This window comes from Podarcis gaigeae (assembly GCF_964106915.1).
Source record: "Podarcis gaigeae genome assembly, chromosome: 13".
NCBI lineage: Eukaryota > Metazoa > Chordata > Lepidosauria > Squamata > Lacertidae > Podarcis > Podarcis gaigeae.
Window position 1 is genome coordinate 6,633,488 of NC_139689.1, and position 23,092 is coordinate 6,656,579.

The 23,092-nt window shown below is 48.3% G+C and overlaps 1 protein-coding gene and 1 long non-coding RNA gene across 2 annotated transcripts in view; both read right to left on the reverse strand.

Annotated features, from left to right (window-relative positions):
• Positions 1–340: 340 nt before the first annotated feature.
• Positions 341–23,092, reverse strand: part of CARMIL3 (capping protein regulator and myosin 1 linker 3) — an 87,095-nt gene continuing 64,343 nt past the window's right edge. The window contains exons 28-41 of the mRNA XM_083706503.1: positions 22,591–22,678; positions 21,464–21,592; positions 21,315–21,378; positions 19,930–20,144; positions 16,937–17,049; positions 14,529–14,856; positions 14,277–14,411; positions 13,297–13,363; positions 11,388–11,477; positions 9,381–9,514; positions 5,228–5,429; positions 2,838–2,948; positions 1,164–1,280; positions 341–1,038 (exon numbers count right to left, since the gene is read on the reverse strand). Coding sequence (XP_083562629.1) covers positions 911–1,038; positions 1,164–1,280; positions 2,838–2,948; positions 5,228–5,429; positions 9,381–9,514; positions 11,388–11,477; positions 13,297–13,363; positions 14,277–14,411; positions 14,529–14,856; positions 16,937–17,049; positions 19,930–20,144; positions 21,315–21,378; positions 21,464–21,592; positions 22,591–22,678 — 1,921 coding nt within the window. The 3' untranslated portion in view covers positions 341–910. The remainder of the gene's footprint in view (positions 1,039–1,163; positions 1,281–2,837; positions 2,949–5,227; positions 5,430–9,380; positions 9,515–11,387; positions 11,478–13,296; positions 13,364–14,276; positions 14,412–14,528; positions 14,857–16,936; positions 17,050–19,929; positions 20,145–21,314; positions 21,379–21,463; positions 21,593–22,590; positions 22,679–23,092) is intronic.
• Positions 15,094–16,099, reverse strand: LOC310829139. Its single transcript, XR_014557185.1, has 2 exons — positions 15,633–16,099; positions 15,094–15,267 (listed from the first exon to the last, which is right to left on the reverse strand). It is a non-coding gene; the product is annotated as an uncharacterized lncRNA (long non-coding RNA).

The following is a 23,092-nucleotide window of genomic DNA, read 5'->3' on the forward strand; positions in this document are numbered from 1 at the left end:
AGGAATGATCCAGCTGTGATTCCTGCATTTTAGGGGGTTGGACTAGATGACCCCTGGACCCTTTTCCAACTTGACAATTCCATGAGAAACTGAAATTGGCATAGTAACCCACCCCTGTTCAAAAGGAAGGAAACTCAAATTATCGACCTGCCTGCTGGACTTGCAGAAGCCTCTGTAGGTGACAAGGGGGCAGGGATATTAAAACTCAGACTCGTGACCCCACGTTGGGTGAACGATTCCTCGTGGTCTTTTTTCCAACGCTACAATTCTAGGGAGTGTCTTTTTCCTTCCCGGTGCGTTCCCCAAAGCAGGCAGGGCGCCCCAGCAACACCCGACAAGCTTCTCGCTTTTATTTATTTCCATATATAATTTATTATGATTCTCTTTCTTTCCCTTTTTTACAAGCTTAAAATAGAACGGTAAGAATGTAAGGGAGGAGGGTCGAAATGCGAGGGGCCGGCAGATTATGGAGAGGACTTTGGAGGGGGGGCAGCAAAGGCGTTTGGGGGGGGGTAGGGGAGAATGGTGCATATTTCACCCGAGTCTTGACAACACCCCAAGTATTATGGGTGAAAGGGAGCAGGAGGGGGGAGGGGGTGGTTCATTGTGGCTTTTCTCTCTCTCACCCCCCCCCCGATTTTCAAAAGGGGTGGCGGCAGTGTCCCTAGTCCCTCTGGGGCACGAGGGTCGGGGGGGTGGCTCCGACCCAGAAGTGAGGGAAGGATACAGGCACAAACGGAGGAGGGCGGGGAAGGAGGAAGGGTGGTTGGGGTCGGGGGTCAGCAGCACTGGAGACCCAACAGGTCCCGACGGACAGTTTCTCTAGGACGGCAGGTCAGCCCCTCTTTTGAGGGAGGGGGAGAGCTGAGGGCAGCGGGAGGAGGACCCCCCAAACCTCTGCCCCCCTCTCTCATGTTTCTTCACTCGTTCCACCAGGAGATGAAAGGGCATCGCAGCTTCCGGAGGTTGCGGCGACGTCGAGGGATCTCCTGTCCATCATTCTGTCCCAGATTCGGGAGTTCCTGAAGAAAGAGGGAGCTGTAAAGTTGCAGGGGGGGAGAAGGGAGGAGAGGAGTGGGGCGGGGAGGGGAAGAAAAAACCGAGCGTGAATCGTTTTCGTCGGCCCCCACGCTACGGGGCAAAGAAAGGCGCTGGAATCTTACCGGCGGTCCGGTCCGGAGGAAGGAGAGGGTGGGAAACAGCGGGGCGGGAGTTCCAGCTGTGCAGGCCACAATCAGGGGGGGCGGGAGGGGGGTCAGGCAGGGGTGTGTCGCTGGCACCTGGTGGGGGGGGGAGGAAGGTGGTGAAGGAGGACGGGGAGAAAGGGAGAGACGAGAGGAAGTTAGCCACAGGGACCAAGCGTTCTGTGCGTGAGCAGAGGAGGTTTTCGGGTCGCGTGGTCAGGTGGGCTGTGCTGCGGGGGCGCCACGGCCATTCTGCGGAATGGAGTGCGAGAGGTGGGGTGTTTTAGCGTTGCACAGGACACCATCGATATGGGAGAGCCCAAAGTCCGCCACTGGCATGTGAGATATCGCAACACTTTAAAAATAATTTAAAGTGTCCTCAAAGGAGGATTCATGCAAGCTAGGGAGGAATAATACTAATAATAATAATAATAATAATAATAATAATAATAATAATAATAATAATGCAGGTCTATACAGTGGTACCTCTGGTTGCGAATGGGATCCGTTCCGGAGGCCCATTCGCAACATGAAAAGAACGTAACCCGCAGCGGCACGTCTGCGCACGCACGGGTTGCGATTCGCCGCTTATGCGCATGCGTGTGATGTCATTTTGCGCTTCTGCGCATGCGCGAGCAGAGAAACCCGGAAGTAACCCTTTCTGGTACTTCCGGGTCACCGCAGGACGTAACCTTGAAGAACGTAACATGAAGCGGACGTAACATGAGGTATGACTGTATAGGGAAGTTTTTAATATTTGATGTTTTACGGTGTTTTAATATTTTGCTGGAAGCCATCCAGAGTGGCTGGGGAAACCCAATCCGATGGGCAGCACATTAAATAATAAAACCATCATCATTATTATGAATATCCCACCTTTCATCCAAGGAGCTCAAGGTGGCAGCCTATATTGTTCTTCTCCTTCCCATTTTATTGCCACAACAACCCTGCGAGATTAGGTTGAGAGTAGGGATTTGAACCCTGCTCTCTCCCAAGCCTCAGTCCAGCACTCTAACCACTGCACCACGCTGCCCTGCTCCCCAATGACTAGCCCATGGACATACCGGGTGCCCTCCCACTGTACCCATCCACCCCCAATTTGACTCCTCCCACTCTGAGTTTGGGGGGGGCAGCATTGCTGTTGAGCTTGGGCCCTGTTGGTTGCCTTTCAATTGGGGGTGCCCATTTGGCCCCCATGAGAAGTGGATGATGGCAAGTTTGGACCCCGCTTTGGCCTGCATCCGATCCCTTCTCCCGGTCCTGCCTCAGGGGGCTTCAAATGGGTACGTTGTGAGCAGAGTACAGAGGGAAACGAAAAGGCCTCTCCGCAGCAGCCCTGGCACCAAAATGGAGCCTCCAGCTTCCAAGGCATTGTATCTGGCAAGGGCCGCTTTGGGAAAGCAAGCCGACGAGAGTCTTCTTGCTTTCCTTCTCTCGGTGGAAGGGCCTCAATCTCCGACGGCCGGATGCTTGGGGGGGGGGTGAAGAGTCATGCTCTAAATGTCCTTCAAGCGCCTGGTGCGTTTGCAGCCCAGCAGAAGCAACAGGCAGGCAGTGGGGGAATGTGTAGCCCCTCCCACTTTAGCTCCCCGCTCCCCTTCCAGATCCCATGCAAGGGGGCAGGAACCATGCCTGTAGGAAGAAGGGCTTCACCTCCAGAGCCTGGGTTTCGGCCCCGATCCGACTCCAGCTTGTCGCACGACTGCGCCCGCCGCGTCCTCTTTGGTTTGAGGGGGGCTGCCTTCCTTCCCACCTCAGGGTCCCCTGGAAGGGAAAAAAAACAGGAGGGTGAGCAAGCCTTGCGTCTCCTGTCCCCCATCTCTGCAGCGCTTTCCAGAACCGCAAGGTGGGAATTGGGCCAGCTTACGGTATTTAAAGGCCTCCTCCTCTCTGAGAAAGACCCCCGGAGGAGAATTAGGAGATGTACTGATGGCGAACGTTGTCATTAATTTATTGGCTCATTGTATTTACAAGAAATAAGCACAGCAAGAACTCAGGCCAATGTAAGTTTCAGCAGCGGGAGTGGTCCCTACTCACAAGTCAATAGTCAATAATAACAAAAACTAATCCATTCAAGGGTAGGGATGCGGGTGGCGCTGTGGGTTAAACCACAGAGCCTAGGGCTTGCCAATCAGAAGGTCGGTGGTTCAAATCCCCGTGACGGGGTGAGCTCCCGTTGCTGGGTCCCTGCTCCTGCCAACCTAGCAGTCTGAAAGCACGTCAAAGTGCAAGTAGATAAATAGGTACCGCTCTGGCGGGAAGGTAAACGGCATTTCCGTGCGCTGCTATGGTTCGCCAGAAGCGGCTTAGTCCTGCTGGCCACATGACCCGGAAGCTGTACGCCGGCTCCCTCGGCCAATAAAGCGAGATGAGTGCCGCAACCCCAGAGTCGGTCACGACTGGACCCAATGGTCAGGGGTCCCTTTACCCTTTACTAATCCACTCAAAAGTATGTATTCTGACAAGAATTACAAACTCAAATAGAGATTACAAATTCTAACAAAGATTACAAACTCTAACTCATAAAGATATGTATAACACAATAATTCGTTACAAAGATTTCCTCTTTTTCACTTGACAAAAATGTTGATCCTTATATTTTATCAGATTGCAGATGGAGACTCAGTTTCAATCATGGAACAGAAGTCAGAAGTCAATTGTGGATTAGAAGCCAGTAACGAATTATTGTGTTGTGAGTAGGGACCACTCCCACTACTGAAACTTACATTGGCCTGAGTTCTTGGTGTACTTATTTCTTGGTATATTTAATAACAGGAACTCCAACTTATTTATCATTGTATTTGCAGCCTCCCTTTTCTGCCAAAGAGCTCAATGTGACGGGCGACGTTCTCCTCCCCTTATTAATCCCGATAGCAACCTGCGAGGCAGCTCAGGCCGAGAGAGGCAGGGTCTGCCCCAAGGTTGGCCAGCAAGCCTCAAGGCTGAGAGAATCATAGAACGGCCGAGTTGGAAGGGACCCTGAGGGTCATCTATTCCAACCCCTTGCAATGCAGGAATCTTTTTACCCAACGTGGGGCCCGAATCCACGTCGCTGAGGTTCAGAGCCTCACGCTCCACCGACTGAGCAAGGAGAAGGGGATTTGAGGCCTGGTCTCACAGAGGCCCTAACCCAACACTCTAACCCGGTCATTCTCAAAAGGTTTTTCTCTGGGCCATGCCTTTCAGGATAAAACACATTGAACTTTGTAATTGATAAGTGATACATTGGAAAGCAAACAACAACAACAACGCAGCTGGTATTGTCCTTCGTTATCACTCGGTACTCTCCTGCTCTCGTTTGGAAAAAGGATCTATCCGTATTCTGCAAAAAATAAAAACAAAATGTTTTGATACTAAAGGTAAAGGGACCCTTGACCCTTAGGTCCAGTCGTGACCGACTCTGGGGTTGAGGCGCTGATCTCGCTTTACTGGCCGAGGGAGCCGGCGTACAGCTTCCGGGTCATGTGGCCAGCATGACTAAGCCGCTTCTGGCGAACCAGAGCAGCGCACGGAAACGCCATTTACCTTCCCGCCGGAGTGGTACCTATTTATCTACTTGCACTTTGAGGTGCTTCCAAACTGCTAGGTTGGCAGGAGCAGGGACTGAGCAACGGGAGCCCACCCCGTCGCGGGGATTCGAACCGCCGACCTTCTGATCGGCAAACGTTTATGTGATTGTCCTTGAATCTTTCTGCCACACTCGCCGTCCTCTCCGGCGCACACCCTTTGAGAACCACTGCTCTAACCACTGCCCCACACTGCCACTCCAAAAACTTTCGTGAAAGGGCTGCAGCTCGGTGGCTGCTTTTCGGGAAGAAGGCCCCAGGTCCGGTCCCTGGCAGCATTTCCAGATAGGGCTGGGAGACATGGCCTGCCTGAAAAACCCCGGAGAGATGTTCGCAAGAGCCCACTTTATGGCAGGGAGGGAAACAGCCACGGACCAAGCAGAATCTGTGGCCCCCAGAAGGAGTTCCTTCCGCCAGACACTCCCAGGGGGAGAGAGGAAGGCCCAGTCAGGTCCTGCCGCCCCAGTCTCACATCACCTTCGTTCTCCCGCTCCTCGGCTCTGCGTCGGGGTTGGGCAATTGGGGGGGACGTACGTGTTTCCTCCAGGACTGCCCCTCCTCCTGTGCCGCCTGCTTCCTCGTTGCTGCGGCTCCTCTCGGGCTGGCTGGGGGGCTTCCGGCCCCGGGGGAGGGCGACGGGCTTGGGAGGCCGAGGGGTGGGCGGGGGTTCCCTGAATTGCTGCCAAAAAAAAAAAAAAAAAAGGAGAATCATAGAGTCAAACAGATCTTTTTGTCAGAAGTGTATATTGCAGAAGAGTTCTGTGAAATGCAGAAGCCTGCAGGGGATTCTGCCAATCTCAGCAGGGTCAATGTAAGGAACTATTATTTATTTATTATTATTATTATTATTATTATTATTATTATTATTACAGTGGTACCTCTGGTTGCGAATGGGATCCGTTCCAGAGGCCTGTTCGCAACATGAAAAGAGCGCAACCTGCAGTGGCACGTTTGCACACGCGCGTGTTGCGATTCACCACTTCTGCGCATGCACATGAAGTCATTTTGCGCTTCTGCGCATGCGCGAATGGTGAAACCCGGAAGTAATCCTTTCCGGTACTTCCGGGTCATCACGAGACGTAACCTGAAAGAACATAACATGAAGCAGACGTAACATGAGGTATGACTGTATTGCTTTTTTCCTTTAAAAATGTTTAGGGGTACTTTCATTTTGACTCAAGAAAACCACCATTTTATAGTTCAAATTGGGAAAAATAAATACAGTACAGTGGTACCTCAGGTTAAGTACTTAATTCGTTCCGGAGGTCCATTCTTAACCTGAAACTGTTCTCAACCTGAAGCACCACTTTAGCTAATGGGGCCTCCTGCTGCTGCCGCACCGCCGGAGCACAATTTCTGTTCTTATCCTGAAGCAAAGTTCTTAACCTGAAGCACTATTTCTGGGTTAGTGGAGTCTGTAACCTGACGCGTATGTAACCTGAAGCGTATGTAACCCGAGGTACCACTGTAAATGGACAAAAGCACAAAAGGTTCACAAAATGTTTAGGGGTATGTGTACCCCTGCGTACCTCCAGAAGAAAGCACTTATTATTATTATTATTATTATTATTATTATTATTATTCTGCCCTCTACCTGTAGATCTCAGGGTGGTTCACAACATAAAAATTACAATATATATATAAAAGAATACGTAACAAAAACAAAGACAACTCAATAATCTTGCCTTCCACAACACATTTAAAAGGGCATCATCGGATGTCTATCAGCCAAAGGCCTGCTTAAATTTGTGAGATGTTCCTTTCAGCCTCCTAAGAGGGGCTGGTGAAATCTGTGCCCCTGCAGTTGTTGTTGGACCCCCAGCAGCCCACATGGCCGATGGTCAGGGGATGATGGGAGTTGTAGTCCAACATCTGGCAAGCCGGGACCAGCTTCAGTTGGCTGAGTTTTGCCGACGTATGTCTTGCTCATAACTTTTCTGAGTGTTTCTAGGGGACCAATTTGCTGAGTGTCAGCCTTGATTGATCTGATGGGAAATTAGATGGGCTGTTTAAAGGGCATTTGTCGTAATTCCTCCATGCAGAGGTGAGAAGGACTTGCTGCGTTTCCCATGTTACTTTCCTCATAGCAAAAATAGAAGAAGCCCAATTTCTTGAGTTCGTTGTGCAGCAGCTCCCAGTCAACCCTCATGATGCAACCTGAGTCAGCCGATATGTGACTGAATCCGTCCCGAAAATAGCAATGGTCTTTGTGGAAGGAAGGTATTGATTTTACTGCATGCAGTGCACTTAAAGAAAATGTTATGAAAATGATGTATAGATGGTATTTAAGGCCAGCTAAACTTGCTAAAATGTGCAAGACAAGAAGCAATGAGTGTCGGAAATGTAAAGAAACGGAGGGTATCTTCTACCACATGTAGTGGACTTGCAAAGAGGTAAAGGCTTTCTGGGAAATGGTATATAACGAGTTAAAGAAAATATTTAAAAATACTTTTGTTAAAAAACCAGAAGCTATTTTATCGGGTATAGCGGGTGAAGAGATAGATACCAAGGGAAAATAAAAGACTGTTTATGTATGCAACAACTGAGGCAATACTTATTTTAGCCCCAAAATGGAAACAACAAGAAGGACCAACAAAAGAAGAGTGGCAGATGAAGATAATGGACTTTGCAGAACTGGCGAAGCTGACAGGAAATATCCGAAACCAGCATGATCAAGTATTCCAAAAGGACTGGGGTAAGTTTATATGGTATCTAAAATATTATTGTAAGCAATTAACATCACTTTCAGGGTTATCTGAAGACTTGTAAGGAGAAGTTTTCTACCTTTCTATATTTATTTAAATTTTGAGTTACAGTGGTACCTCAGGTTACAGACGCTTCAAGTTACAGACTCCGCTAACCCAGAAATAGTACCTCAGGTTAAGAACTTTGCTTCAGGATAAGAACAGAAATCGTGCTCCGGCAGCAGTGGGAGTCCCCATTAGCTAAAGTGGTGCTTCAGGTTAAGAACAGTTTCAGGTTAAGAGGTAACCCAAGGTACCACTGTATTATGCAATGAGTGCAATCAGAATTGGGAGATGTACAAAAAGGCAATGACATAAAGGTTAATTTTGAAAGCCGTGAGGCGGGAGGGAAGGAAGTCGATAGGCTCTAAAGCATAAGGGAGGTAAAGTGGATAAAAGAAAATAGCGATGGTGCGGAAACGCCGTCCACACCAGGTACCAGGATCCAGTTTCGCCTGTGACCCCCCTCACAGGGAGGTGTGCTTAAACGTAGAGCGCAATGTGGCTTGAGATGAGAGCAAAGAAATTGCCTGCTAGCAATTCGAGATTGGTATGGAAGTGAGAGCTGGACCATAAAGAAGGCTGATCGCCGAAGAATTGCTGCTTTTTAATTCTGGAGGAGACTCTTGAGAGTCCCATGGACTGCAAGAAGATCAAACCTCTCCATTCTGAAGGAAATCAGCCCTGAGTGCTCACTGGAAGGACAGATCCTGAAGCTGAGGCTCCAAGACTTTGGCCACCTCATGAGAAGAGAAGAAGACTCCCTGGAAAAGACCCTGATGTTGGGAAAGATGGAGGGCACAAGGAGAAGGGGATGACGGAGGACAAGATGGTGGGACAGTGTTCTCAAAGCTACCAGCGTGAGTTTGACCAAACTGCGGGAGGCAGTGGAAGACAGGAGTGCCTGGTGTGCTCTGGTCCAGGGGGTCATGAAGAGTCGGACACGACTAAATGACTAAACAACAAGGGGGAAGGGAGGGAAGCCGACAGTAGATGGTGCCAAACAGAGCCAACTCGCTTGGTTCCTGTCCTCCCGCTGCTGAGTTCTATGACGGCAAAAACCCAACTGAATTGGGGGCGGTGGGGGCAAGGAGAGAAAATCAGTACTACAGGCCCAGTTTGCCTGCAGTTTTCACTCTCCAGGGGGGACTGTTTTCAACTGTTTTCATGTGGCTGTCAGGCCTTCTTGCTGTTAATGTGGTGCCGTGTCTTTAATTTCCCTTACAGCATATTAGTTTCACCTGTGGCTAACTATATTATGTTCTTTACAACTTTATACTAGCATCAGTGACTACAGTATCATATGAGCACTGATTCAGAGCATATTTTAGTTGTACATATTGTATTATGCGCTTTATTTTATTCAGACGCAGGTTTCATCGCATGTATATTGCAATTTCAGGTTGTTAATAATAATAATAATTTTATACCCCATCCTTCCCGGTCAGAGCAGGGCTCAGGGCGGCTAACACCAGTAAAATTACAGTAAAAACATAAGGGGGGGGACCCAATTTTAAATACAGGTTAAAATGCAGCCTCATTTTAAAAGTAGCCCATAGATCAAAACCATAAGGGGAGGGAAACATAAGGGTCAGACTGAGTCCAAACCAAACTGAACTGCAAGTCTGGCTGATGAAGAATTGATCAAGATTGGCTAACGAAGCATTGAACGAAACAGATTGGTTATCTGGAAACTCTGTTCCGGCGATATTTGGTGACAGATTATTTATATATCAAACTTTCGAATTATTCTACCGTGAGACTGGAGAAGAAGATTTAGAGACCTTGGCTGTATTTCTGATCATTTGTATTAGTCTATAAATAGCGTTTAGTGCCATTCTTATGGGCCATCGTGTTGCGTTACATTGTTCAGCAGGGCTGCTTGCCTTGGCTGGCGGCATCGGTCGGTCCTTTTCGGAGGTCGGTGTTGCCACGGCAACGGCCCTTTCGTCCGTTTCTTCTGGGGGGGTGTCTCTGAGGGGTTCCTGTCCTCTGCTCTCCCTCGGTGAGCTTTCTTCAGCTGTTGGCAACCAGGAGTAGGAAAATGAGGTGCATGTGGCAAATCCTTTTTAAAAAAATATTTCCTTCTACCTAGTAGAAGCGTAAAGGGATATCTGGGGGGGGAAGAATCTGGTGGCAGGAGCTGCCCTGCCTTGTTGATTCCTGCATTGCAGAGGGTTGAGCTACATGACCCTCAGAGGTCCCTTCCACTTCTACAACTTATGATTCCATGAATTCTGATTCAGGGCTGCCCGTTCTGCTCCTGGGAAATGGAGGAACTGCTTTTCATCAAGGGGCAAGATAGCTGCTGACATTGGCTAACTAACATTGGCTGAAACTTAAGGAGTTGTGCTTCGGCTTGCTTTTTCCTCCTCCCTGCGCACCTGCCTTTCCTCTCATGCTGTGTCTTTTTAAGAGACTGTGCGACTGAGGGAAGGGGCTGCCTTAGAGCCGCTCTGAGAGCCTTTTTAGCTGAAGAATGGGGAATTAATGCTGTAAATATACAGGTGAAACTTGGAAAATTAGAATATCGTGGAAAAGTTCATTTATTTCGGTAATTCAACTTAAAAGGTGAAACTAATATATGAGATAGACTCATGACATGCAAAGCGAGATATGTCAAGCCTTTATTTGTTATAATTGTGATGATTATGGCATACAGCTGATGAAAACCCCAAACTAACAATCTCAGAAAATTAGAATATTAAATGAAATCAGCAAAACAAGGACTGCAAATAGAGCAATATTGGACCTCTGAGAAGTAGAAGCATGCATATGTACTCAGTACTTGGTTTGGGCCCCTTTTGCATCAATTACTGCCTCAGTGCGGCGTGTCATGGATGCTCTCAGCCTGTGGCACTGCTGAGGTGTTATGGAAGACCAGGAAGCTTCAATAGCCGCCTTCAGCTCTTCTGCATTGCTCGGTCTCATGTCTCTCTTTTTTCTCTTGGCAATGCCCCATAGATTTTCTATGGGGATCAGGTCAGGCGAGTTTGCTGGCCAATCAAGAACAGTAATCCCATGGGCATTGAACCAGGTTTTGGTACTTTTGGCGGTGTGGGCAGGTGCCAAAGTCCTGCTGGAAAATGAAGTCAGCATCCCCATAAAGCTCATCTGCGGAAGGAAGCGTGAAGTGCTCCAAAATCTCCTGGTAGACGGCTGTGTTGACCCTGGACTTAATGAAGCACAGTGGACCAACACCAGCTCATGACATGGCTCCCCAAATCTCTTTTCTGATGAGAGCAGCTTTTGCATCTCATTTGGAAACCGAGGACCCAGAGTCTGGAGGAAGAACGGGGAAGCACACAAAGCCAGATGCTTGAAGTCCAGTGTGAAGTTTCCACATTCTGTGCTGATTTGGGGAGCCATGTCATCAGCTGGTGTTGGTCCATTGTGCTTCATTAAGTCCAGGGTCAACGCAGCCGTCTACCAGGAGATTTTGGAGCACTTCACGCTTCCTTCCGCAGACGAGCTTTGTGGGCATGCTGACTTCATTTTCCAGCAGGACTTTGGCAGCTGCCCACACTGCCAAAAGTACCAAAACCTGGTTCAATGTCCATGGGACTACTGTGTTTGATTGGCTGAAGGGCTTGACATATCTCGCTTTGCATGTCATGAGTCTATCTCATATATTAGTTTCACCTTTTAAGTTGAATTACTGAAATAAATGAACTTTTCCACGATATTCTAATTTTCCGAGTTTCGCCTGTAGATACAAACACAGCACAGGAGACCCGGGCTAAGGTGGCTCTGGACGAGGGGGCTGCTTGTTTTAGGGGACAGGGTGAGGGTGGATCCCTAAAACAAGAACCAAGCATCACATCGAAGAGCATCACATCTGAGCCGTCGGCAGTGATCTTACCCAAGAAACTCACAAAACCTCACATGCCCACCTATGTCCCAGCTTGCTTCTGCCCGGCGAATGGTGGCGAAGCTTGGCTTGGTGCTCTGCAGTGGGGGGTGAGGTCTCCACCCCGCTTGCCCTGTGGGGTTCAGAAAACAGAAAAGTCCATCTTTCTATCTCAACCAGAGCTGCAGTCCTGTGCGCACACTTAAAACGTGGGGCCAAAATTGCAGTTGTAGGTATTCTAGGTCCAAATACCGTGTTCTTCGCTCTATAAGACGCACTTTCCCCCTCCTAAAAAGTAAGGGGAAATGTGTGTGCATCTTATGGCTGCACAGCTATCCCAGAAGCCAGAGCAGCGAGATGGATCACTGCGCTCCCTCTCGCTGCTCTAGCTTCTGGCTTAGCCGCGCTCTGTCCCTTCCCCCACCTCCCGGAAAAGCCCCCCAAGAGCTGCGCGGAGCGTGTGTGGGGGCTTTTTCCCAAAGGAGGGAGAAGGGCAACCCAAAAGTGACATGTTGCCCTTCTTCCTTCTCGGGGAAAAGCCTGCAAGCGCCGCACACACGCTCCACGCGGCTCGTGAAAGGGAGCACTGATCAGAATCTGGGATGCATACAGGCTCTGCTCAGCGCTTCCTTTAAAGAATCCCCCCCTTGCATTCCCCCTCTAAAAACTAGGTGCATCTTATGGTCAGGTGCATCTTATGGAGCGAAAAATACGGCACATCCCTTCCCCAGTTCTTCAAATTGTTCATAGAATTCCACCCCCCCCCCCCGTGCAAAATAATAATAATAAATCAGATCATTCTAAAACCTGTGGTTTTGATCGTTTTGGGGGGGAAGGGGGAAAGGGTACATACATTTATTTATTTTGCAAGCAAGACTTTAAAATTCTTGGGGCACAATCCAGCCTAGTTTGCGCACCTTTGAGTCCCCACGGGCTGCTCAGCTCCCTCACTGAGCTCGGTGGAACTCCGGAGGGCTTAATTTTGGCAGAATCATGCCCCTGGGATTGAAGGCACCCCAAGAAAACTGAACCGGGGGGGGCGGTTTAATATTGAAACAAGGCAAGTTTCAAGATGCATGAAACATCCTATTGCAGGAATTTATGTATAGGTTGGCGGGGGGTTGCCCCTCTAGCAGATATCATGCACATGCAGCCCACTACCAAAATCAGCACAATCGCTTTTGTGAGTTTTGTGATTTGTCGCCGCAAAACACTTCATCACAGTTTCTTCCTATCTATTCAAAGAGCCTCTGCTGCACGATACCAAATTCAAGAATTCACTGATCAATGTATCTCTGTACTGGCTCACTGGGAAAACTTCAGAAATTCATAGAGACATGTGAGCTCAGCTACTCAGCAGCCCCTCTGCCTGAGTGTTAATCCCTGGCATCCCTATACCTGAGTGCCAGACAGGTAGCCATTCCAGAAAGAACAAACCCAGATGAAGACAAAAGGGCGTGATCTTTTTTGTTACACTTGATGGGTGTTTGGTGGAGGGCAAGGGGAACCATGGGGCAGGGTCCAGGATGCTCAGATTACTGCCACCAGACCTCCCCTTTCATGATGTAACCGTGATGTATGAGTGATGTAGTTTGGGGGGTGTAACATGGGGATTAGCAGCTAATAAAAATTTGGGGGGCTCTTTTGTTTGGGGCTTCCATCTTGTTGCACCTTGTGGCAGGTGGGAGTCCTGTCTCGACAGTCTTCAATCAAGACCAAGCCTACTGGCTGCTGTTTTGCTCTGGTATTCCTGGCTGGTGTCCTTGTTTTTTTGTCCAAGGGAGCCCTCAGATTTCTCCGTTAACAGTCTGGACTGATGCAGAAGGAAACGTCTTCTGCTCAGTTCAGTTCATACCATCTTATTAAGAGTTTTGCTTGGGCGGGGGCAGTGGGGGGGGGGAGGAAGGAGCAAAGATCGATGGAGAAGGGTTGTTGGGTTGTGGGATGCTGACCTGAGTCGTCCGAAGAGCGCCTTCTCTGCTGCTCCTTCATGCTGCCTCCTCGCCCCAGGTCCACGCTCTAGAACCAGAAGAGGAAGCAGGCGGGTTAAGAATGTTGGAGGAGGCTGGTTGCTGGATCAGGACCAAGGGGAGGGGAGGGGTCATCTACGTCCAGCATCCCTGTTCTCACAGCGGCCAAACAGGGGTCCCAATGGGAAGTTCGCAAGCAGAACTTCAGGGCAACAGCGAAACTCTCCTTTTTGCATACTACTTATTATTATTATTATTATTATTATTAAAGCCTTTTTGATACAGACAGATTTTAAAGGGGGAAATGATAAAAAAGAAGTGATGAGAAAGAAAGAAAGAAAGAAAGAAAGAAAGAAAGAAAGAAAGAAAGAAAACAGAAGAAAAGAAAAAGGGCTTCCAATTCTGTCTGTTGCATAAAATGAATTATTCAAAACATTTTCTCCACGACAACGACAACATCCAACTACTCCACTTTCTGTAGAATGTTTTATTAATCTTTTCATACGCTTTCACAATAATCTTCATATCAAATAATTACATTGTTCCGCAAGACGACTTCCCGTATCCATCTCCACAGTGTTTTTCCTCAAACCTTTCCTTCCTAAACCTTTATATCTTTATCCATTACAAAAACTTTCTCTGTTATAGTTATTTTATCATTTTCCTTCTGCTGCTTTCATCTCGAATCCTGCCCGCGACCTCATTTGACTCTAATACTATTCCACTTCCCATAGACCGGTATTTTCCCAGTCATCAAATGCAACTATCACATGCTGATCTCCCGTTTTCACACAAAAAAATCCCCAAAAGGGGTTTCAGTTGATGATATTGATAGAAACAGCGACACTCTCCCTCTCCTGGGGACTGGGCATTCAGAGGCAAACAGCCTCAGGCTGCTAAAGTGGCCACTGACAACTCGAATTTGCCTAGCCACGCCTCCTCCCCAGTAAGCCACCAATTACCTCCAGCTTGGCATCCAGGCTCCACCCCTTCGCGCGCCCCATTCCGGGCAGGGCCACGCCTTGGACCCGCGACGGCTGCAGGATCTCCGCCCCTTTGGAGTCTGGCTCCGCCCTCCCCGTGTCAGGATTGGAGCTCTTTTTGCGGCGTGGGCGGGGAGAGAAGAGAGCAGAGCAAATGAAACGCAAGAACTCCTTTGACAGCCCCCTGCTTTCTACCCTCCTGCCATTCCCGGGAGCAGAGACTTCCTTTACCTGTCTAGCCCTGCTGGGCAGACCCTTCACCCCACTTCCGGGGCCGAGGCCCCCCATTCCCGGAAGGGGCACAGCCGTCCCCAGGCCATCCTGCCCCAGCCGCCTCTCCTCCTCTTGGCTGCCCGAGGGGCGCAGGGGGGGCTTCTGGTCATCCCCACCCGTGGGTGGCGGGGGAGGGCTAGGGGGCAGGTCCTCGGGGTCTCGCTCCCCCTTGATGCTGCGATGCTTGCGGAAGTGGAAGAGGCCCCTCCTCCTCTTCTTCTGGAGGGGCGGCAGGGGGTCGGAGGGTCCCGGCCTCACCCCACAGCCCTTGGGCGTCCGAGGGTACCTGCGAGAGGGAAAAGGCGGAGGAACTGAGGGAGGGGAATTTCAGCTGCAATTCCTGCATCGCAGGGGGGTTGGGCTGGATGACCCTCGAGGTCCCATCCAGTTCTGTGATTCTCAAGCGCTGCAGTGGCTGTGGAGGGGAGAGGCACGGGGCCCCTCTGGACTAGCACTTTGCAAAATTATCCATTGTGGAGGTGCAATAAAAAGGATGTATGGGGGGGGGGTCCTAGATTGCAAATTCTATACAATAATCTTTACTGTCATTGTCCCATACAGAACAATGAAATTGAAAAAATCTACATCAGACATTCAGAAACCAACCAGCCTGTTATGCCAGCTATCCCAACCTGGTTAGCCCCCTAAAAACTCTGATACCCCATAATTAAATACAATATACTCCCATAGAGACTACCTTAAAGGTAAAGGGACCCCTGACCATTAGGTCCAGTCATGGCCGACTCTGGGGTTGTGGCACTCATCTTGCTTTACTGGCCGAGGGAGCCGGCGTACAGCTTCCGGGTCACATGGCCAGCAAGACTAAGCTGCTTCTGGCGAACCAGCGCAGCACACGGAAATGCCGTTTACCTTCCAGCTGGAGCGTTACCTATTTATCTACTTACACTTTGACGTGCTTTCGAACTGCTAGGTTGGCAGGAGCAAGGACTGAGCAACGAGAGCTCACCCGGTTGCGGGGATTCGAACCGCCGACCTTCTGATCGGCAAGCCCTAGGCTCTGTGGTTTAACCCACAGCGCCACCCGCGTCCCATAGAGACTACCTTACACTGTGTTTAAAACCCAAATCGCATTTGGGTAGAAACTGTTTCCTAGGCGGTTAGTCCTAGTCTTTATAACCCTGTACCTTCTTCCAGAAGGCAGAAGCTGAAAGAGATCATTTCCGGGGTGCGCACTATCCTGCGCTATCTCTGCAGCTTTCTTGTGACACCTGGAAGCATAGATTCCAGGGGGTGGGGAAGGGGGCGATGCCTAACTACTGTTGTCTATGCTCTGGTAACCTCAAGGTTAGATTACTGCAGTGCGCAGGGCTGCCTCTGAAGAAGGTTCGGAAACTTCAGCTGGTGCAGAATTCAGCGGCCAGGTTGCTCACCGGAGCAAGACGGTTTGAGGATATTACACTGATCCTGGTCCGACTGCACTGGCTTCTGATGAGTTTCTGGGCCCAATTCAAAGTGCTGTTTTTGACCCATAAAGCCTTAAACGGCTCAGGACTGCAATACCTCAAGGACCGCCTCTCTTCTTATGTACCATCCCGGACCCTGAGATCATCTTCCGAGGCCCTCCTTCGTGTGCCTCCTCCTTGAGAGGTCCTCGAGAGGTTTGGAGGGTGGCAACACGAGAACGGGGCCTTCTCTGCAGTGGCTCCCTGTCTGTGGAATGCTCTCCCCAGGGAAGTTTGCCAGGCGCCTTCATTATACACCTTTAGGCACCAGGCAAAAACATTCCTTTTTAACCAGGCCTTTGGTTGATTTTGATTGACATCCTACGCCCTTTTAAAATGTGTTTTTTTGAGGATGGGGCTATAAGGTTGTTGTTTTTATTTTTATTCGGTATTTTGTAGTTTTATATCTTGATTTTATTCTGTGAACCGACCTGAGACCTCCAAATAATAATAATAATAATAATAATAATAATAATAATAATAATACATTTTTAATTATACCCCACCCTCCCCGGCCAGAGCCAGGCTCAGGGCGGCTAACACCAGTAAAATTACAATAAAAACATAATAGGGGGGGAAAGAAGAAGAAAAAACCAATTTAAAATACAGGTTAAAATACAATTTCCAATGCAGCCTCATTTTAAAAGCAGCCCATAAATCAAAACCATAAGGAGAGGGAAACATAAGGGTCAGACTGAGTCCAAACCAAAGGCCAGGCGGAACAGCTCCGTCTTGCAGGCCCTGCGGAAAGATGTCAAGTCCCGCAGGGCCCTAGTCTCTTGGGACAGAGCGTTCCACCAACTCGGGGCCAGTACTGAAAAGGCCCTGGCCCTAGTCAAGATATAGGGCGGTATATAAATTAAATTAATTAAATAAATAAAAACTAATAATAATGAGGCTCACCCAGTGTTGTCGGTAAGGACCCTCCTGTTAAAAAATTCATCGAGACCCTCGTCCAGTCGGGGCACCGACCCGTTCTCCTGTTCTCGGGACTCTATAGAGCCCAGGATTCGGTTCTGAAATGGGGAAGGACGATGAATGCCTTGTTATCTTGCCCCGCCTAGTTCACAAGGAACATCTCCTCCTTATTCATATGTCTAAAGGAAAAGAGGAAGTCCCACCTTCAGTGGACGAGACTTCCTGTCTAGGAAGGTTTGAAAAAGGTAATTCCGATTTGTATTGTTCCATAGTTCGGTTGGGTTCAAAGGGTGAATGGACCGAAAGTTGGGAAATGGGAATGAATGAGGAAGAGGAAAGAAGTGCATGGATTTGTTAAAAAGAACACATAGAATGGGAGAATAAAGGTAACAAGAGAGGAAGCTACAAATGGGCAAATGAATATAAAATGGGAATTTGTTGTTGTTGTTGAGTCGTTTAGTCGTGTCCGACTCTTCGTGTCCCCCTGGACCAGAGCACGCCAGGCCCTCCTGTCTTCCACTGCCTCCCGCAGTTTGGTCAAACTCATGCTGGTAGCTTCCAGAACACTGTCCCACCATCTCGTCCTCTGTCGTCCCCTTCTCCTTGAGCCCTCCATCTTTCCCAACATCAGGGTCTTTTCCAGGGAGTCTTCTCTTCTCATGAGGTGGCCAAAGTCTTGGAGCCTCAGCTTCAGGATCTGTCCTTCCAGTGAGCACTCAGGGCTGATTTCCTTAAGAATGGAGAGGTTTGATCTTCTTGCAGTCCATGGGACTCTCAAGAGTCTCCTCCAGCACCATAAGGCAGAGGAAATAAATGAGGTGGTGGTCTTGTGTGATAGTCTTGTAATAAGATTAAAGCTTACTGGGAAATGATATATAATTGAAAAGGATGTTGAAAATAACCTTTGTAAAAACAAGCAAACAAACAACAACAAAAAACACACCCAGAAGCTTTTCTTTTGGGAATTATTGGGACAGAACTACCTAAATTGTATAGAAATTTATTCATGTATGCTGCTACAGCGGCAAAAATGCTACTCGCCCCAAAATGGAAAGAAACAGAAGTCCCAGCAAAGGAAGAATGGATACAGAAACTTATGGAATATGCAGAAATGGTGAAACTTACCGGAAGAATAAGAAATCAAGATAACAAACTTTTTTAAACAAATGAATGGAAATGGTTTATAGAATATTCACAGATAAATTGTTGACAGATAAAAAAACACTGGCAGGATTATTGTAATAACCTGCAGTTTCAGAAGAGTATATATTTAAATTAGATCATTAAATGAGCAAATTAAATGAATTTGGATATGCGGAAGGTATTAAAAAATAAATTTAAGGAGCCGCAGAAAGAGGGGGAAGGAAGTCAAACTATGGAAGGTTAAAATGAATGTAAAATTAACAAAATGTATAAACTCAAAAAAAGTATAAATAAAAACTTTTTTAAAAAAGGAAGAAATGAGGAAGCTAAGTGAGTGGAAAGTGGGGTGAATTCAACCGGTTGTGGACAGGAAACGAGGGAGGTGACGAACAGAGATGAAGTTGATGGACTACATGGAACTGGCGGAAATGACTGGCAGAATCCGAGACCAGGGAGAAGAGTCGGTGGAAGAAGACTGGAAGAAATTTAAAGATTATCTACAGAAACATTGTAAAATTAAGGAATGTTAGAAGGATGCTGGAATGAAATTATGTGGTTTTAGCAATAATGTTATAAAGGAGTATGTAAAAATGGATTGTTAACAGGTGAGAATGTAAGGTTATAATATAGTAAGATAAATTATTAAGATAAAAACAAAGATGGAAAGGATTTGCTGAATTAATTAACTAACTGAACTCAAATACAAAAGAGGGGGGTGTGAGGAGGTCAAGGAAACAAGTAAATGAAAGATAAGATATGGAAAAATTGATTTGTTTTTAATTGTTTTTATTTTTTACTATTTTGTATTTTTTGTTTTATTTTTTCTTTCTATTTTTGTAATTTTGTTGAAACTTCAATAAATATTATTTAAAAAAACAAACAAACAAACAGAGAAATCGAGAGACCTTTGTGTCAGGCTGGTGTGTGTGGATGGGGCAGAGGTGCCCCTCTGCTGGGACCCTTCTGCCGGCCGAATCCAGCAGAAAGCCCTCAAATGCGGGCTTCAGAGGGTGGGAAGGCGGGGCTGAGCTGGGATTTGAGCCACCACATGAATTGAATTTTATTATTTCGGTCACAGACCAGTTCCATCCCACATACAATATCAAGAAAGTCAGAAAACATGATAGGGATACATTTGAATTTGCAATTAGGTATAACAGGGACAATACAGATATAACTACAGTTAAAAAATATATAAATTAAAAGTTAGTCACTAACATATACCATATTTTTTGCTCTAAAAGACTCACATTTTCCCTCCTAAAAAGTAAGGGGAAATGTGTGTGTGTTTTATGGATTGAATGCAGGCTGCGCAGCTATCCCAGAAGCCAGAACAACAAGAGGGATCACTGCTTTCGCTGCGCAGCGATCCCTCTTGTTGTTCTGGCTTCTGAGATTCAGAATATTTCTTTTCTTGTTTTCCTCCTCCCAAAACTAGGTGTGTCTTATGTTCTGGTGCGTCTTATAGAGTGAAAAATACGGTAACCTAAAATTATCATTTAAAACCTTGATCATTATGATAGCACAGCTTGTTCCCTAAGTTTTATGGCAATCGCACAGAATTTGGCTACCCTTAACGTGATCTCGGGATCCTTGTCCTCTACCAGGGATTTTAGACCTTGAAGTTCGTCGCCACATGATAGCATTAGGCACGAGATCAGCCAAGTTGCAAAAGGCCTTAAGGAATTGTGCAGCCCCACCTCTCACACCAAGAGGCCAAATTTGCGCCCAGCAAGGACGGGAAAGCAATGGGGGGGAGAAGCTTAGCAAGCGGAGGAACGGAAAGGCGGACAGGAGAGCCGAAAGCCGCAGGGGCTCGTGTGAAGGATACTCACATTGGGCCGGAACCTGCCCTGCGGGGCGGCACGGGGCGGCCGGGGGCGGCTGCGCGTGCGGTGTTCCAGCCGGGCCCCTTCCGTCGGCAGGTCAGAGAGCGCTTCGAAGGACATGCTGCGGGAATGCAAATATTGGCTGCTGCTGGCCAGCGAGATCCAGCCCAGCGGGGAGTTCATCCTGGGCACAACCAGGTCGCCATCCTGCTCAGAACCACCTGCAAAAAGAGGATGGGGGTCTGTCTGGTTGGAAAGACTACACCACTTAGAGGGGAGGGACAGGGGGGGGAGTGTGCCTTGCAATGAGGTGGGCATTTTCAGATGCAATGGAAGAAACGGTGATGGGCTTCGGCTGCAGCAGCAGTTCTCAAAGTGGGGGGATAGTGAAATTACCTGGGGGGCAGGCTGGAGGTTGGAAGCTGCCCAGAGTGGCTGGAGAAACCCAGCCAGATGGGCGGGGTATAATAATAATGATGATGATGATGATGATGATGATGATGATAATAATAAATTTTATTTATATCCCGTCCTCCCCAGCCGAAGCCGGGCTCAGGGCAGCTAACAACAATAAAATAGTACAACATACCAAAATCATTCATTATAAAATTAACTCAAATCAAACTGATGGTATAAATAATAAATTATTATTATTATTATTATTATTATATGACTATCGGGTGTCAAAGAGTTGGAATGACCGTATCAAGTTCATTAGCTTTGGTGAATTCGTTAAAGATTTTCAATTGGATTTCAGGGGAAAAAGAATGTGCAATTAAATGTTTCTGTTCTGAATTTTATTGTGTTGTTATATTCCACAGTGGGAATATCTATTTGGCCAAGAGAGCATTATTGATGAGCTGGAAGAATAAAAAGATATGATCCCCTTTAATCAATGGATTGATGACAAGACAACACTCACAACACATGAGCGGACTGCTTATAGATGCAGACTTGGTTGGGGGGAAATATATAGACATTTGGAGCGGGTTCAACCTTGGGTTCCGTGACGTTGCTTGGACTACAACGACCATCGTCCACGGACCGCTTAGCCAACGGACATGGATGATGGGAGTTGTAGTCCAGCAACTGGGGACCCAGGGGTACACTAGGGGTAGCCAATGCTCCAGATGTTGGGACCCAGATCTCCATCAGCCCCTGCCAGCACGGCGAACAGTCAGGATGAGAGCTGGAGCCCCCTATCTTCCAGAGGGCGTTGCGTTGGCTATCCCTGGCCCACACTGGCCAGGGTTTTCCAGCCCTAGCTGGCATCACTGGGAATTGAGACTGCATGCAAAAGAGACACTCAACCACTGAACTACAGCCTGTCCCCAGAGGCGAAATGTATGGTTGGGAGGGTGGCGTTCGGGGCAGGCATCTCTCGCACTCACTAATGAAGGCAGAAGCGGGCCGGATCCTGCGGCAGTTCTTCCGCCTCTTGATGGCCATGGTGTCCTGGGGCGAGATGAGAGAGAGGTCAGGTGAACCCCTTCCAGGGCTAGATGGGAGCCTGGGGCCTCTCCAGAGCTCACCCACTTACAATGCTGGAGCCCAGCTCGTCGTCCGTGATCTCCTCGTGGTCATGGAGACGGGGTTTCCCAACCTGCTCCAGGAGGGCGGCGTTGTCTTGGCCCTCGGAAAGCCGGCGGAGGTGGCTGATGTGCTGGGCCTGAGGTTGGGGAGGAGATCGGGGAGGCATTACAGGCTGAGAGGGGAGAGAGAGGCCTCTCCGATGCAAGAGAGAGGAAGGCCTGCAGGTGAACGTCAGCAGATACCTGAAGGAGCGTCTCCAGCCCCATCGTTCTGCCCAGGCGCTGAGGTCCAGCTCCGAGGGCCTTCCGGCACTTCCCTCATTGCGAGAAGCAAAGCTACAGGGAACCAGGCAGAGGGCCTTCTCGGTGGTGGCGCCCGCCCTGTGGAATGCCCTCCCACCAGATTTCAAAGAGATAAACAACTACCTGACATTTAGAAGACATCTCAAGGCAGCCCTGTTCAGGGAAGTTTTTAACGTGTGACATTTTAATGTATTTTTAACCTTTGTTGGAAGCCGCCCAGAATGGCTGGGTCTGGGCGGGGTACAAATAATAAATTATTATTATTATTATTATTATTATTATTATTATTATTATTATTATATTATATATAGGTGGCATCTGAAGTTATTTTCAACTGCGCTTTTCACACACTGAATGGCTTTTGATAATGCCAAGGTCGCGGGTTCGATTCCTGCTGCGTATCCACGTTTGAAGGGGGTCGGACTAGGTGACCCTCCCTTCCAAGTCTACGATTCTACAGAGAAATCGCTTTGAGATACTTTTAGGGGAAGAGACTTGTAATTGGAATCAGCTGAACACATACATATAGGACACAATTACAGCGGGTTTTGCGGTACACTTGCCTGAATTCGTTCCCTCTCCTGCTAAAAATAGTGAAAGGGGCATTCTACCTGCTAATTCCAATGGGGGGGGGGGCTTCTATGCATTGGCTCAGCGCTGGTGGCCAAGCACTCTGCACATGCCCTGGGGAAGGAATTGGTTAGGTAGCAATTTGTAGAGGTCAGGGCTGAGGCCTGGTCCAATGCCCCCTCAGCACTGTTTCTAGCATTGAGCCCTGGATTAAATGAACCACCGGGTGTGTAATTTGGGGTGGAATGGGGCTTGCTCTCACCAGACTCTTGTGAGCGTAGTACAACTCCTGCAGCAGCTCTTCCACAATGGTGTTGGTCAGGTACGTCACCACCGACAGCTTGACCTCGCTGGGCGTGGGATCAGAGATCGAGAGGGTCAGAGAGGTTCGCGTACCCCCCCCAACCCCTGTGCCAGGCCTAGTGCCAGATATACGTATAAGCTCAGTGGCATAGCATTGGGGGTGCAGGGGGGGCTGGCCGCACCGGGCGCAACATCTGGGGGTTAGGGTTAGGGGGCGCAAATCCACGGGTTAGGGGGCGCAAATTACTTGCCTTGCCCCGGGTGCTGACAACCCAAGCTACGCCACTGTATAAACTAAACAAGCTATAGCTTAGGGGCCCCCAAAAAAATTAAAGGGGGAAAAAACTGGATGTATATTTCCAAAATATAGGATAAAAAACAAATAAAACAAAACCTACATACAGCTACAGTGTTTTGTGTTGCATAGGCTCCTATGATGTAAGTCATGGGCCCCGCCCATT